The sequence below is a fragment of the Pseudophryne corroboree genome, chromosome 10 (genome assembly GCF_028390025.1).
Source record: "Pseudophryne corroboree isolate aPseCor3 chromosome 10, aPseCor3.hap2, whole genome shotgun sequence".
NCBI lineage: Eukaryota > Metazoa > Chordata > Amphibia > Anura > Myobatrachidae > Pseudophryne > Pseudophryne corroboree.
In genome coordinates, this window is record NC_086453.1 from 134,357,810 (window position 1) to 134,375,291 (window position 17,482).

The 17,482-nt window shown below is 45.2% G+C and overlaps 1 protein-coding gene across 3 annotated transcripts in view; it reads right to left on the reverse strand.

Annotated features, from left to right (window-relative positions):
* Positions 1-4,711: 4,711 nt before the first annotated feature.
* Positions 4,712-17,482, reverse strand: part of KMT5C (lysine methyltransferase 5C) — an 87,715-nt gene continuing 74,944 nt past the window's right edge. For all 3 annotated transcript variants that reach the window (XM_063942806.1, XM_063942804.1, XM_063942805.1), the window contains exons 7-8: positions 11,503-11,657; positions 4,712-6,699 (exon numbers count right to left, since the gene is read on the reverse strand). In XM_063942806.1, the coding sequence (XP_063798876.1) occupies positions 5,114-6,699; positions 11,503-11,657 (1,741 nt within the window). In that variant the 3' untranslated portion in view covers positions 4,712-5,113. The remainder of the gene's footprint in view (positions 6,700-11,502; positions 11,658-17,482) is intronic.

A 17,482-nucleotide genomic window follows, 5' to 3' on the forward strand; every position in this document is an offset into this window, starting at 1 on the left:
CCACCGGGGCGGACTGTCCTCAGTGCGTCCCCGACCGCGACGCCAGAGCGGGAGGGCCCACGACCACGGGTCAGCGGCGATGTCGGTGGCCCACCCGACCAGTCTTGAAACAAGACCAAGGAGTCTAACGCGCGCGCGAGTTGGAGGGCTCGCAGCGAAAACCCGCGGCACAATATAGGTGAGGGCCGGGGCGCCCCGGCTGAGGTGGGATCTTGCCGCCGCCGACCGCGCCGGCGGGCAAACCACCAGCACGTCTCGCCCGCTCTGTCGGGGAGGTGGAGCATGAGCGCGCGCAATAGGACCCGAAAGATGATGAACTATGCCTGGGCAGGGCGAAGCCAGAGGAAACTCTGGTGGAGGTCCGCAGCGGTCCTGACGTGCAAATCGGTCATCCGACCTGGGTATAGGGGCGAAAGACTAAACGAACCATCTAGGAGCTGGTTCCCTCCAAAGTTTCCCTCAGGATAGCTGGCGCTATCTTGTAAAATGATCTAGTAAAAGATAATTATCTAAATATAATAATTAGAAATTATCTAGTAAAAGATTCTTGTTAGCGCTACTATCTTTCTGTTGTTTTTTGGATCATATTTTTAATGGCACCTAGCCAGGAAGGCTCTGAACTCTCTCCACCAGCCCCCTCACTAAGTTGTGAAGATAGGCTGCATTGTTCACATGATACAGAATCAGATGATAAGGGAGAGAATCTGGTGTGGCATACACCGCAGTTTGTGTTCACCCATGTTCACAGTAAATCAGTTACATACACATACAACAGTAATACTTAGCAAGACTGCCCCTACAGTAGGTGAGAGAGGAGATAGAGACCAGCACACCCCTGCTACACAGCCCCAGTGAGGCGGTCAGCTTATTATATCACAGTGAAACAACTATGATTTCTGTCCTGTATAGGACACAGATTGTGTACAATAGCAGCTCTCCCCCTTTGCTATACCCTGTACCAGTTTTCCAGAGTGTCTTGTGTGTCAGGAGGAGCTGTGCGAGTCTGCTGCAGTAAGCAAAGGAAGGTGCCAAAAAGCCGCTGGTCCCACGCTGAGGAAGCTCCACCCCCACCCCCCCCCCCTCCCAATGGCGCCAGAGCTATTTTTTTATTAATTACCAATTATTTATGTAGCGCACACATATTCCGCAGTGCTTTAGAGTATATTTGGCAATTCACAACAGTCCCCGCCCCAGTGGAGCTCACAATCTATATCCCCTACCACATGTGCACACACATACATTAACGCTAGGGTTAATTTACTTGGGAACCAATTAACCTACAAGTATATATTTTTTGGATTGTGGGAGGAAAACGGAGTACCTGGAGGAAACCCACGCAAGCACAGGGGCCATAGTGAGGATCAAACCCATAATCCGCTAACCATTACACCATCCGTACAGCCCTTTTTATACTGGCAATGTCTCCTAAAGTGTTTAAAAACATCACACTAGTGCTAGTTTAAGCCACCACTAGCCAGTTCATACAGGGGGTGGCTATAGTGGGTCCCCCCCAGGAGGGTCCCGCGTTCTGCTGCACCATGAACCGGGGGACCTCTCTAGCTGGGCCCAGTTTGTACTCACCTCCGTCATCACCTTCAGGCATCTGTTAGTGGCGTGCTGCAATTGCGACAGCTAAGGCGCAGTACCCTGCGGAACAAACAACCTCTCAGGAAGGTGGTCCTGCAGCGGGGAAACAGCTCTGACACCTTGCAAGGCCGGTGACTCCTCCCCCCCCCCCCCCCTAACTTCCACGGTGCAGGTATGCTGCTGCCCAAACAGCATACCGAAAATAACAGACTTAAAATAAACTGAGGAAAACTCTCTGGAGCTGCAGAGATGTGTATCCTCTCCTGAGGGCACTTTTTTGCCTGTGGGAGGGGGCATAGAGAGGAGTCAGCACACAGAGTGAAGAAATTTAAAGTGCACTGGCTCCTTTGGACACAGTCTATACCCATCATACTAAATCTCCCTAATATCCCTTATGGATGCTAGAGAAATAAGATTTACTTTAGCAGATAAATTAGATATGAGAGAGTGGGGAAGATTTTTTTTTTTTAGTTCCACTCTGTGCAGATGGGACAGGAGACCAAGACACTGTCACTCCACCAAGGGACAATTCTGTACTATCTCTGAGCTGGTGGGCCTTTAGGTGCGAGATCCTATAAATGCACGGGCATCACTTTGCTTTGCCCTGTTGCACAACAGTGCATTTCTATGTACATTTTTTAGTATAGTTTCAAAAATATAACCTGGACTAAAACACAGTCCAAATGTTCCCCCAAGTTCATTAATAATGTAAGGTATAAAGACGACTAGATGGAACAGTGGGGTCTATTCAGAGATGGGTACATTGCATATCGCCGCTATGTCTTTGGGCGCAGCAGTGATGAGGAAATATGCTAATGCAAAAGGAGGAGGAGTCTGAGAAAAAAAAAAAAAAAAACACAACACCTGTCGAGTGCTGCTACCTAAGATGCAGCATAGCATAATCTGCGGGACACAGATACTGAGACTGGTCCTTGCAGCTCTGTATCCAAGGCCAGGAAGTCTGAATTCAAAAGATGTCCTTGTTTCCTGGGAGTGCCAAGCTCAGGGTGTGTGTCACGCTCTCGTTTTCTTAAAAAAAAAAAAACACATCTGGTTTGCGCACATCTCCAAATTAGGGCCATTCTTTTGAAAGGAAAAGTTTTCAGTTTATGGAGGAGCAGTTCTAAAGCAGGAGGAGTTTAGATGTAGTGACTTTTCTACAAAATTTTCCACTTCCCCATACACCTTGGATCACTTCTAGTTTGTGATGGAATCTCCCAAGGGCACAGGCGTTCACATTGAGGTGAACTAGGAAGAAGGTTTTGCTGTACACTTTGGAGGCTACACCTGCCGAGAGCCACCCACTACTGCATGTACAAGGATATATTGATCTCAAAGCCTGCAACATGGTTTCACTGGTCAGGTTTAAACACCAGAAAACCCCATTACAGTACATGCAGTAGTTACCCATTGAGCAACATTTATGCAGGCACTAGGGCGCAGCCAAGTGCTTTCCTTATATTGTATATGAAATGCAGTCTGGACAAGTTTTTCCAATGAATACCTTTAACGCTATTGTGTGCAAATGTTTTCAATTGAATCCTGTGAATTACTGTGAGTGCAGATTCCTGTTAAACTTCAGTATATTGCAAATCCTTGTTATATTATACTAGATAATTCCCTCGCTGTTGTAAATTAGAGAGTAAAAGTCACTTAGTTCTGTGATTATCTAAAACTGTTCTTTTAAATGGGTTAAGGAAATCAGCGATCACTTCTAATATTGGAGCAATATTTATTACAGTACACTGTACCATTTCCTCATTTTCCATTCCTCTACCAGATATTCTCCTAAAAAAAAGCCTGCTAATATATTTTATTTCACAGACTTTAAAAGTCATCAGGTCCTAATCTTAGATTAGCAATATCTGCCTCCTGGTGTAAAATCAGGAGAAGAGGTGGAATATTGTTGTACTTTGAAACTCACAGCAATACCTCATACTTGTGGTTCTGGTTGGCATTACCTTCTCCAATGTTAAAATTTACCTGGCTAACAAGATACAAATAATGTTGTCAGAAATTAGATTAATACTTCAGTAACTAATATTGCCTTAAAAGGTTGCAATTTTTTTTTTTTTTTTTAATCACTCAAAAAAACCACTTATATAGTTATTCAGGCAGGTCTAAACCTTTGACTCTACAAGCAAAGATTCTGCTAATATCACTCCTTTTCCTCCAATGTACTGTAGTAAAATTATATTTATAACATCTTTAAATGAAAAAGCAAAAAAAAAAACCCACAACACTGGTTATGGGAGTCCAATTATGCTATTTTTTTGCCTTGTTACTTAGGGCCGGATTTGATTAGCCACAGTAATTGTCACGCAAGGAAAAGTGCTAGTAGCCTCAGACTTGTATGTCTGTAGCTATTCAATTATAAACGCTTATCCTCACTTAAGTAGCTAAAGCACAAACCCACAGGGCGGTATTCAATTGTTTTGCACGCCCAATGTCTCGTCTAAAGTGACGGGAGGTTGTGGGGCACAATTCAGTAAAACTTAGGGTCAGGGTTTAGCCACGTAATGCAGCTAAACCCAAAGTGCTAGACGCGATTGGGCGCCCAAATGGCACTTTTCACAAACGGGGCACTTATTGCGCATTTCAGCTCGCCACCCCAGGGGGTATGAGCTGAAATTCAGACGACTGCAGCCATCGCCCCCCCCCCAAACTGAGCTACAATTGAATAACTCTGTTTGGTCACCATTTAGAAGCTGACGGCGTGGTAACATTTGAAGTACGCCTATAGATTCCAGGATAAGTGCCCAGAGCTATGGGTATGCGTTCACGCACCCACGTTTAGGATTCAAATTGAGACCCACGTTGAGTGCAGCCTGTGGGCTGCAATTGAATGGCTCCGGCTACTGCATAAGCCTGAGGCTAACTGAATCCAGCCCCTAGTACTAAAAAAACAAAAACAGCAGGCTTAAGGCTTTGTTCTATATTGGTGACAAAACATAAAAATAAAAAATAAATGTTTAACTACTTTAATCCTGCTGGTACATACTACACAAGTTGTTTCACCACGCTTCTGTATATTCTGAACATTTTGTACAAAAAAAAAAAAAAGATTTGTTACACAATACAGAAACTTTTGCCACTACATAAACAGAACATTACAGTGGAGGTGAAAAAAAAAAAAAAAAAAAAGGAAAGGAAATACCTTCAAAGATTTCCGACATAGCACCATAAATATTAACAGAAGAAGGCAGAAAGAATTATGTTCACGTATGGAAGTGCCTATTAAAATCAAAATAATCAATGAAGAAACAGCGGTTTTATCATGAACAAATAGAAAACTTAAAATAGGGGTTGATGTTAGATGAAATTGCACCTGCTTTGAAGACTAAGGCAAACTGGTGTGTAAATCATCCTTGAGAGCAGACGCCAGTAAAAATAAAGAGGGATTGGGGGGCAGTAGCACCTACACAGAAAAGGCTCTGACAAAGCAAAGCTTCTAATCCCCCTGTTTTCTCAAGGTTATGGAATCATTAATATATGTAGTCAGGGAATGATTAGGAGTACGGATTCTTCAGTTGGATTCATCACTTGATGTGGATGCAATGTCTAGATTAATGGATCCATTGGTGACAACAAGACGCAGTCTTTTGGATGGCGTGAAAGGATTGAAAGTCATGTTTGTCTTCTTATCATCGGTCAACAATTCGGACCCCTGTTTGATAAAGATGCTGTCAGGAGTTCCATCTGTGACTTTTGTGCAGGACATATGTGCCCCAGTAACAAGGCTTCCTCGTTTTAGGCGGTTGTTTAAACCAAGTTCTACATATGGCTTGAGGGACAATTTAGGATCTAACTGCATTTCATCGCCGAGGAGCTTCTGTGGAGTAGAGATACAGTTTTGAGGTCTGGGGCTTGCACCTTCCGTTTTGGCTTTCATATGCCTGCTTAAGTCGAGGTTTGTCACCTGTGAGTTTTTAGGAGAGCATCTCTTTCGAACCACTTCGTCTGTACCTTTAAAATGTAGGCGTCTGGATTTTAAGGAGAATGCTTTGTTTGCACAAGACATGGTCATGGTTTCAGAATTCCCATTTTCACTGGTTTGTTCAGTTGGTGCACTGACGGAACTAGTTTTAGCTTTTAATTGATCACATGGGAAGTCAGCAGATGGTTTACAACTGGCTTGACATGTCTTTATGGCCAGAGCCTGGGAAGAGCTTTGTGTGCTTGAGTTTTCAGGTACTGAATCACGCAATTTGCTCAAACTTACAGTGATGTAACGATTTAACCCATGCTGTTTGAATGACATTGGGTCTGGTTTTAATCTGAAAAAGTTTGTATCATTCAGGTTCACAGTGTTTTCAGATACAGCTACAGCTGGCGGAACGTTCTCCACATCTTGATTTTGTGACACCATATCTGAATGTAATCGGTTAGAGTCTAAAAGGGACACTAGAAAATCGGACTGTGGCTCAGACGTAGAGGATTCAGTGCCATCAATGCTTTGCCTGTCTGTTTCTAATTCAGACTCCGAAACAAGAATGGATACAAAACTTTCACACTGTGCACCCACGTTTTTCTCATGCAATGGGACATTTGGTTCTGGTTCAGAGGTAATGACATTGGTACGATCTGCAATAGCACTGTTCGATCTGGGCGAATCACTGTGTGCAGCTAAATGATCCTCATCCACACTATTTTCATTAAAAAGTGCACAATTCAGAGAACAATCTTTGGCTTCTTTTTCCAAAGCAACAGTTTTACCTTGTTGAGATGTTAGAGATGAATTGTGTTCTGTGCAAGAGGGAGTAGCAGTGCCTGTATACAATCTTAGCTTGTCAGGACTCACAATTTGCCGTCTAAGTCTCACTGTAGGTTCTTTGCCCAATTTGCAACACTGGCCTCCCCCTGGTGATCCTGGGACAGAGGAGCCATGCCTACATTTTTGTAAGTTATGCAGGACAATACGCACATCTTTTAGAATGGTCCCATGAGGAAGGGCAAATTTTACAGACATTTGTGACTTGGTGATTTTAGGCGGTCGCACTCCATTAAAACTATAGCGGAAATATGGAGAGGGCGGTGGTGACCTGAGACTTGGCGGAAAAGTGCTATGTTTGCAGCGTCCAGGGCTCTTTTTGGGAGATATTCTTGAATCTTCTAAAAGAAAAAAAAAAAAAAAGATACAAAATAATATGTATATGTAGACACACAAATAAATATTAGGAGGTAGCTTCTCTCAAGTGACAATTATTTTACAAACATTTAATACAAAGTTAAAATAAACAATGGAGACATACAGTACCAACAGAAGTAATGTTAATCATTCATGATCCTGTCATATCAAAATACAGATTGAAGAAGTTATTTTGAGACGGTAAATGCCTCTGTTGGGTAGCAGAAAGTACAACAAAAGGTACATATGGGTTTCTCAGGGCGAGAAATCACAAGTAGTTATAAAATGTTCCCATGGTTCATTGCCCTCCAAGCCGTTCACCGTGAAGGTTCATGTAATTTAAGGGTCCTCAGAATAGGAACACTGGGGCAGATGCAGTGATCGCGCTGATCCAAACAAAAAAAACAAAAAAAGTGGGTCCCAGGGACCCCTCACTTTCAAAAATTGGGGTCCTACCGTTCTTGTTCTGGGTCCCATCGGAATGAAGGTTCTTATTAATCTTAATCTTGTTTGGACACTACAAAAGTGTTGCAAGGTGGGGGGATGGGGTGACAATGCTGCTGGGCAGTGTAGCATGCAGGACACATTGCACCAGAGCTGTAAGTAGACATTTTGGTGCCCTAGGCATAAACTGAATTGGTGTTCCACCTGCTAGATCGCAAAGCATAGGCAGTGCGCGCCGAAGACGCGCTGCAAAATTTAAGGGGCGTGGCTTCATGGGGAAGGGGCGTGACCACATAATCGTGCCAATTCACATTACACCACACAGTAGTGCTGCTTATACACATTGCACCAGGTAGAACCTCCTATGCACACTGCGCCAGGTAGAGCACGTTATACATATTGCACCAGGTAGAGCACATTATACACATTGCACCAGGTAGAACCTCCTATGCACACTGCGCCAGGTAGAGCACGTTATACATATTGCACCAGGTAGAGCACATTATACATATTGCACCAGGTACAGCACGTTATACACTTTGCTCCAGGTACAGCACGTTATACACTTTGCTCCAGGTACAGCTCGCTATACACTTTGCTCCAGGTAGAGGACATTATACACATTGCGCCAGGTAGAACACGTTATACACATTGCACCAGGTAGAGCACTTTATACACATTGCGCCAGTTAGAGCGCATTTTTATACACAATGCACCCGGTAGAGCACGTTATATACATTGCACCAGGTAGAGCACGTTATATACATTGCACCAGGTAGAGCACATATAAACATTGCACCAGGTAAAGCAAATATAAACATTGCGCCAGGCAGAGCACATTATACACATTGCGCCGGGTAGAGCACATTACACACATTGCGCCAGGCAGAGCACGTTATACACAATGCGCCAGGTGGCCACTTAGGCACATTGTAGCCACCATCTCGGACCCCCAGTTGTCGTCCCCAGACACCGTGATCACGGGTGTCAGTGGAGGGGGTGTCAGATGGGTGTGTGTATAATGGGCACTGTGAACACGTTGTGGGGAGTGCGTATGATTGGCACTGTGTGAGTGTGTATAATGGGCACTGTGTGGTTGGTGGGGTGCATGTGATGGCACTGTGTGGCTATGGAGGGTGTGGATATATGGGGGTGGGGTAACTATGCTGGCCAATGTGTGCATTTGTGTTGGTGTATGCTGGGCACTGCCCTCACCACCAGTGTTTGAATCGTTAGCTGTTGCCATCCCAATTGCCCATATGTTTATTACTAACATGAATCCTCCATGCCAGGGGCTGCTTGAAATTCTTCTCTTTAGCTCCTCACTGCTGTGGGCTGGATGTAGTAACCTCTTCTGCAGCATTAACAGGCTCTCTCTGCGGCCACCCATCTCCTCCCCATCCCAGCGCTGCTATTCGCTTCTACCCCTCACCGCCGCAGCCACTCAGGACTCAGCGTTGCGGATGCTGAGCCTTGGAATTCACTGGCGCATATCCCCGCATCCCGAGTGGCCGTGGCGGTGAGGGGGGAGAAGTGAATAGCAGCGCCGGGATGGGGAGGAGACAGGTGGCTGCAGAGAGAGCCTGTTAACGCTGCAGTTCGGTCCGCCTTCTGAGTACGGGTGCCGCAGCTGCATACAGGAGTGAAAGGCACCAACAGCTCCTCCTCCCCGTCTACTAGTCCTCCCGGAAGCCCGGCTATTGGAGGGGTTTGAGAGGGAGACCTCAGTGTATACATGTGATTGGCCGCTGGACCTAAAAGGCACCACAGGATTGGCTGCTGGACCCACAGACATCAAAGAAGCCATAAGATTGGCAGTGGGACCCGGCGGAGAGATCAAAGGAGCTACAGGACTGCCTACAACGGAGCGCATCCCCAGGGACGCACTCATTTTGTAAAAGCGAGTCCCCGATCATCCTTATGGGGTAAAATACGCGCTATAGTGCGTTTTTGCGATCACTGAGATGTATTAAGCCTGGAGAAGTGATAAAGCAGTGATAAGTGCGAGGTGATAACGCACCAGCCACTCAGCTCCAATATGTACATTGACAGTTAGGAGCCAATTGGCTGGTGCGTTATCACCTTCCACTTATCACTGCTTTATCACTTCTCCGGGATTAGTACAGCTGCCCCACTGTGAGGAACACTGTCTAAACCCGCTGGATGACCCATGAATGCAACTTGTTCCATTTTTGGTCAATGCAGTGGCTCCATCATTATACACAAACGTTGCTCATAGTGATCAATAGAGTGCATCTGGTGAGTGCAGTTTAGCGTTGCTGATGACATGTGGTTACATAGCTGCCCATGAGTACAGGCCCTAAGGGCTGCACAGAGTCGTATTTGGCAAAATAAACACAAGGTACCGAGCGTGTCATTCAAGCCTAAAAATAAAAAATTCCTCTACGGATCACTCACCCGTACAATAGATAGATACTGACATTGGGCATGATTAAGCGCTGAAAGAAAACCAGATAGTGGGTGGACTGCACGTACTGCCGTTTGGGGCGATGGGGAGGTGACACCAGGCAGCGTTCCTAATAACGAGGATGTATCTTCCCCATTTTCTGGGAGTGCAGAGGCCGGGGTCTGCATCCAAAGACACAGCTCTTGTGTGTACTGTGCCCATCTCTGAATCAGGCCCATATCATGTGGCTTCTGTGCTGTATATAGCATCTCCAAATGATGTATTATAGTTACTTGTACCCATTACAGATTCACAGCATACATACCCATTTTAAGAGCTGAAATGTTATAAAAACAAATTCAGCATATCAGAGGACAGGGAGTTACTGACTACAGAAGCCTGTTCTACATTAGGCATGGGGAAGTGCTCTTTGCTGTAAGGGCCTTCTTATTACATGAGCTGCTGCTCCCTAATTCAATAACAGAATGCAAACATGGACTAGACACATACGCTACCTGTAGTCATAATTAGTAGAGAACTTTTAGATAAAGGGAAGAGTTCCTATTGCCATTGAGGTCAGGGAAGGACTGACCTCTGCCACATCAGGAATTTTACTTTCTTGTACTCCAGACAGGATTTATAAAATCCTGAGCTGTATGGGGACCAGGCCTTTTCATTTTGGAGGCATTTTGCGCCTGTAGTGATTATTGCAGCAATGTAAACATGCTCACACCTGTGGCTTTATTCAAAGTGTACGTACATCTGTGCACAAATATTAATTGCATGGCAAGTCTTTCTATACATCATCTTCCCTGCTCAGTCTGCACACGTACCGATTGCTATTTGCCGTTTCCGCATGCAGCGGTTGATTTGAATTCAGCCTTGGTTCTCTTCTACCGGGACGCCAGGTCAGCATACCCCTGCAGCATCCGCACTCGCCCGCCAGGACAGTGACATCTGCACCGTGATAGTGCCGGCGGCGGACGCTGAGAAGATTCCCCGGTTTCTCCTGTGCTGCGAGACTGAACCTTCCCGCAGGTCGGGTAATTATTATCAGCAGCATTACCTCTGCACTGGGACGCCAGTAGCATAGAGGACGGGAGCATTAACCAATTTCTAAAGGCTGAAGTAACTATTGCAATCCGTTCAATTGATTCTATTAGACCATATAGGTCTCTGTGGCAATTCACAAGCTACAGTGTTTCAAGTTCTTTTACAAAGTGGCAAAGTAATCTGAATACATATGAATGTGTCTGAGCTTCCATCTATAGATGGGTTTTAATTGTGTATGTTAATAAATTTGTTTATTTTTAATTATATCAGCAAGTTCCACGTGTGTTGATTTTGATTCAAGCAGACACCTGTGTATTTATTTAATTTTTGACATTTTTATCTTTTTATCTTATTACTAATTATACACCAAGCGCAAATACACATTTTGTATATATTTAAGTCTTTCTATACAGACTCTTAAGTCTTCATACACCCAAACACAGGGATGTAGAGAGAATACAACCAAGATATTTATATTATATTAGATTTAACTTTGATTTGACTTGGCCAATCCTAGCAGCTCACACATTACGTATTACACTAAATGCGAGTATTAAATCCCCCTGTAACAGGTGCTTAATAACAATGAAGCAGATGGTCTATAGAAGACAGTTTGACCACAGCATAAGTGTTATAAGCATTCCATGATTTGAGAAACATCTTGCATTCAACAGGTAAAATGTAAACAAGGGATCTTTAAAGAAAAAGCAACTGTATGCTTCCAGTAATGATTTAATAATTACTGTACACTACCCTGCGAGAAAACAACAACTCTGTATTAAAAACAATTGCTAGATCAACACCCCCCCCCCCCCCCCCCCAAAGAAAAAAAAAAAAAAAACAACCTAAGAACAAAACACAAGCAACATCTTCGTAACCTTACTTGAAAGACGCTTCTTTTTCCGGGTAGCACCGTGATGGGTTTGTTTGTGGCTTTGATCCCTCAGCCTTTGCAGACGACCATCTGTCTCTCTGAGCTGGTATTTTTCTAATGAGGTAGATTCTCTCTTGTGTAGCCTGAAAGCTCCCTCCCCTTTTCTAGACAAAGGAGATCAGTAATCATCTTACAAGCAGTAATGTAGACACAAAAAGTCATACATTAAAAGTAAAACTGGTTTTCAGAAATATACCATACTGTAAGTATCATCATAACGCTAGTGCAGGAAATATACATATATTTTACTTGTTTATTTATCTTTTATTATAATAAACAATGCAGAGAAGATAGCTGGAACATTGTTTACTCCAGTGCATAATTGTACTAGATGGATTCCCTCATGGCAAGGTAGCTCTTGGTGGACTCCTAAAGGTCTGACGTATGGCCTTTCCTTGCAATGATGACATCCTCCGACTAGAGTGCTGGCATCTGTTTTAATAATAAAAACACATTAAATTTAGATCGTGAAGGGATGACCCCTGTTGAGGCCGTCTACTTTCAAGCCACCAGAGAGACTGATGCACCTTGAAAGACAGTCGGATCAACTGGCATATCAAGTGATGGTTAAAAGTATAAAAAAGGTATTTAAAAAGGACTCAAAAAGGACAAAACCATCTTGCTGAAGAAAACCCTCATGCAAAGAACAGACATTTGTACGTGAGCCAATCAAGACTTACTAGTCTCTCTAAGGAAGAGTGATAGTTCATGATCCACGCAGGGCATTCTATGGTGTGAGTTGCCTCATGCACATGAGCCTGTAGGGTAGGATCCCATCATCATTAACAGATTATCTGGGTAAAGTATGGTCACTGACCCTAAACCCTAAAAGAGCAGCCATAACAGTAATCATCTTTAGGAATACCCTGTCAAAAGACAAAGCAGGAAATGGAAAATGGTGGGTTTGAACGGCAAATTTGAAAAGCCATAGGTTTCTTACCAGATCAGTACATGCAATAATAGGATTTTAATTGCCTACCGGTAAATCATTTTCTCGTAGTCTGTAGAGGATACTGGGGTCCACATTAGTACCATGGGGTATAGACTGGTTCACTAGGAGCCTTGGGCACTTTAAGAAATTAATAGTGTGCTCTGGATCCTCCCTCTATGCTCCTCCTACCAGACTGTCTAGAAACTGTGCCCGAGGAGATGGACATACCTTGAAAGGATTTAAAGGATAGTGCTGAGATTCAAACCATCACACATAAACAAGAGGAAAGTCATGCTAACCCAACTTGAACAGGAACACCACCTGCTAAACCAATAAACAATACTTTACCAAGTAACGGTGCAGGATATACAAAGCACTGGGGCCCCAGTATCCTCTACGGACTACAAGAAAAGGATTTACCGGTAGGTAATTAAAATCCTATTTTCGCTTACGTCCTAGAGGATTCTGGGGTCCACATTAGTACCATGGGGATGTACCAAAGCTCCCAAACCGGGTGGGAGAGTGCAAAGGTTCCTGCAAAACTGATTGACCAAATTGAAGGTCCTCAGCGGCCAAAGTATCAAATTTGTAAAACTCAGCAAACGTGTTCGAACCCGACCAAGTAGCTGCTCAGCAGAGCTGTAAAGCAGAGACACCCCGGGCAGCCGCCCAGGAAGAACCCACTGACCTAGCAGAGTGGGCCTGTACAGATCTTGGTGCCATCAAACTTGCAGTGGAATAAGCATGCTGGATAGTAAGCCTAATCCAGCAAGAAAGAGACTGCTTTGAAGCAGGACACCCAATTTATTGGGATCATAGAGAACAAACAGTGAGTCCGACTTTCTGTGATGTGCTGTCCGCTTCACATAAATCTTCAAACCCATTACAACATCCAGGGACTTTGAGGTAGAAGAGGTGTCGGTAACTGCCGGAACCACAATAGGTTGGTTGATATGAAACGCAGACACCACCTTTGGAAGAAATTGCTGGCGAATTCTGGGTTCAGCTCTATCCTCATGAAAAGTCAAATAGGGGCTCTTGTGAGAGACAATGCCCCCAGTTCCAACAGCTGCCTGGCTGAAGCCAGGGCCAACAGTGTGACAGTCTTCCACGTAAAACTTTACGTCCACCTTCTGTAAGGGCTCAAACCAATCCGAATAGAGGAACTGCAACACCACGTTGAGATCCCAAGGTGCCGTGGGAGGCACAAAAGCAGGTTTGATGTGCAGAACACCCTTCAAGAACGTCTGAACCTCAGGGAGGGAAGCCAATTGCTTCTGGAAAAAAATGGATAAGGCCGAAATCTGGACTTCATTTATGGTGTCCAGGCGCAGGCCCACATCCACACCAGACAGCAGAAAAAGCAGAGAACATCCCAGTTGAAATTCCACCGCAGGAAATTTCCTGTTCTCACACGAAGAGACGTATTTTTTCCAAATACAGTAGTAATGCTTAGATGTTGCCCCTTTTCTGGCTTGGATCAAAGTCGGAATAACTTTATTCAGGATTCCTTTCTGGGCTAGAATAGGACGCTCAACTTCCATGCCATCAAACGAAGCCGTGGTAAGTCTTAACAGACGAACGGCCCCTGTTGTAGGAGATCCTCTCGAAGAGGCAGAGGCCACGGATCCTCCAGGATCATGTCCAGCAGATCCGTGTACCAAGCCCTTCTTGGCCAGTCTGGAGCAATGAGAATTGCTTGAACCTTTTTCCTATTTCTTTTGAGAATTTTCGGGATCAACGGAAGTGGTGGAAACACGTACACCAACTGGTAGACTCATGCTCTGCGTCACATTGTCCGACTGAACCTGAATAACTCGATCTTGAAGAATAGCTCGATCTTGAAGAAGATGTGATGCCTGTAGAAGGGCGTTGTATAATGCCCTTAATTCCAGAATGTTGATTGGAAGAATGGTTTCCAGACTACCATTTTCCTTGAAACTGTTCCCCTTGGGTGACTGCTCCCCGGAGGCTTGCATCTGAGGTTAGCAGAATCCAATTTTGAATCCCGAACCTTCGGCCCTCGGTCAGGGAGATATCTGAAGCCACCACAGAAGAGAAATCCTGGCTTTTGGTGACAGACGTATCCTCTGGTGCATGTGGAGATGCTATCCGGACCATTTGTCCAACAGATCCAGCTGGAAGGGCCTTGTGTGAAACCTTCCGTATTGTAGCACCTTGTAGGCGGCTACCATCTTCCCCAGAAGGCGAATGCTTGAGATGCACCGAGATACGGGATGGTTTCAAGACATCCCGCACCATCAACTGGATTACCAATGCCTTTTCCAATGGAAGGAATACCTTGTGTACCTCCGTATCAACCCCAGGAACGGAAGCCTCAGTGTTGGTTCCAGGTGAGATTTTGGTAGGTTCAGAAACCACCCGTGATGCAGGAGTAGTCGAGCTGAACGGGCAATTTTGTCCTACAACCTCTCCCTGGATGGTGCCTTGATCAGCAGGTCGTCCAGGTACGGAATTAAATGTTCACTCCCTGTTTGCGGGGGAGAAACATCATCTCTACCATTACCTTGGTGAACACCCTCGGGGCTGTGGAGAGGCCAAATGGCAGGGCCTGGAACTGGTAGTGAAAATCCTGTAATGCAAACCTTAGATACGCCTGATGAGGCGGCCAGATTGGATATCAAGGATGTGTACCTTTATATTCCAGAGACACCAGGAATTTCCCTTCCTCCAGACCAGAGATCACCGCTCTCAGGGACTCCATCTTGAATTTGAACACCCGTAAGTACGGGTTCAACGACTTGAGGTTTAAAATGGGTCTTACCGAACCATCCGGCTTCAGTACCACAAACAGGTTGGAATAATAACCCTTGTTCTGTAGAGGAGGTGGAACTGGAACAATGACCAGAGTCTGTACCAGTTTTTGAATTGCCTCCTGTAAAATCATACCTGCCTCTTGAGTAGCTGGTAAGCCCGATCTGAAGAATCTGTGAGGTGGGAGTTCTTGAAACTCCGTCTGTAACCCTGGGCGATAAGCTCTTTGACCCAGGGGTCCTGGCATGATGTCGCCCATACATGACTAAAATCCTTTAATCGAGCCCCCACCTGCCTGTCTTCCAGGCAGTGTGGTCCACAGTCATGCAGAAGGATTGGAGGGAACAGAACCCGAGTGCTGTTCCTGTGAACCTGCAGTTGCTGGTTTCCTGGGTTTACCTCTATTACCTTTGAAGGTTGTAGAAGAACTTTTGTTCCTATTTTTAAAATGCTGCTGTCCGAAAGGACTGCAGTCGGAGCAGAGTAGGTCTTCCGACACTGCCATGGCCGTGGTGCGTGCATTTAGCAAGTCTCTCTCTTTTATGGCCTCTACCATAAAATTTGCAGTGTCCTGTATATACTGTAGGAGTAAAACAATTTCCCCTCTGGGTAAGGAATCTAATCCCTCAATTAGGTTCCCTGACCATTTTGCAATGGCTCTTGTGATCCACGCACAAGCTATAATTAGGTCTCTTGGCTACTCCCGCAGCGGTGTACAGAGATTTGAGTGTAGTCTCAATCTTGCGGTCAGCCGAGTCTTTTAAGGAGGCTACCCCCGGGACAGGCAAGACTATCTTGTGTGACAACCGAGATACCGATGCATCAACAATCCGTGGGATTTCCTTGTGACAGGGCTGCACCGATCTTGTATAGTGGGCCTTCAGAGACCTAGGTACCGGTAAGGCTGCAGACACATAGGCCTGTTGGATAGTGAGCCTAATCCAACGAGCAATGGACTGCTTTGAAGCAGGGCAACCCTTCTTCTGCGCATCATAGAGCACGAACAAGGAATCAGTCTTTCTGACCCGAGCCGTGCACTTGACATAGATCCTCAAGGCACGCACAGCATCCAATGCCACCAGAGGACCAGAACCAGACGGAATTACAATAGGTTGATTCAGGTAAAACTCTGGCTTCGTTAAAGATCAAATATGGACTTTTACACAACAAGGCCCCCAATTCTGCAACACGTCGAGCAGAAGCCAGGGCCAGTAACATCACAGTCTTCCACGTGAGGTATTTGTCTTCTACCGTCATCAGAGGTTCAAACCAGGAGGACTGTAGAAATTCCAACACCACATTCAGATCCCAGGGTGCCATAGGCGGCACAAAAAAGGAGGTTGTATGTGGAGTACCCCTTGCAAGATGGTCTGAACTTCTTGCAACGCTGACAATTTCTTCTGAAAGAAAACTGAAAGTGCTGAAATCTGGACCTTAATGGAACCCAGACGTAAGCCCTTATCCACACCAGCCTGGAGGAAACGTCCCAAGTGGAACTCCACAGGCGGATACTTGCATTCCTCGCACCAAGAGACATAGCTCCTCCAGATATGATAGTGTTTTGACGTCACAGGTTTCCTGGCCTGAGCCATTGTAGCAATAACTTTTTTGGAAAGGCCTTTATGAGCTAGGATGTTCTGTTCAACCTCCATGCTGTAAAACGAAGTCGCCGTAAGTCCGGGTAGACAAACGCTCCTTGTTGAAGAAGAGGATCGCTTCTGTAGAGGCCAAGGATCTTTGACGGACATGTCCAGTAGACCCGCATACCACGCCCTCCGATGCCAATCTGGGGCAATCAGAATTGCCTGTACTCCCCGATTTCTGATTCGCTGGAGCACCCTTGGAAGCAACGGAACCGGAGGAAACAGCTAGACCATCAGGTAAGGTCAAGGCGACGTCAGTGCATCTACTGCCCTTGCCTGAGGGTCCCTGGTTCGTGAGCAATACCAGGGAAGTTTCTTGTTGAGACGAGAATCCATCATGTCTATTTGTGGGCAACCCCACCGGTTGATGATCTGCTGGACCACCAGATGGTGGAGTCCCACTACCCTGGGTGGAGATAGTGACGACTCAGGAAGTACTCCTCCCAGTTGTCCACACCGGAATGAAGATTGTTGACATGGCTCTTGTATTTCTTTCCGCCCAGAGGAGTACAAATTTGAGGGAAGAAGAAACAGAAAGAATCTGTAATGTTGACGCACTAACTAAAGATAAATTTTTTAA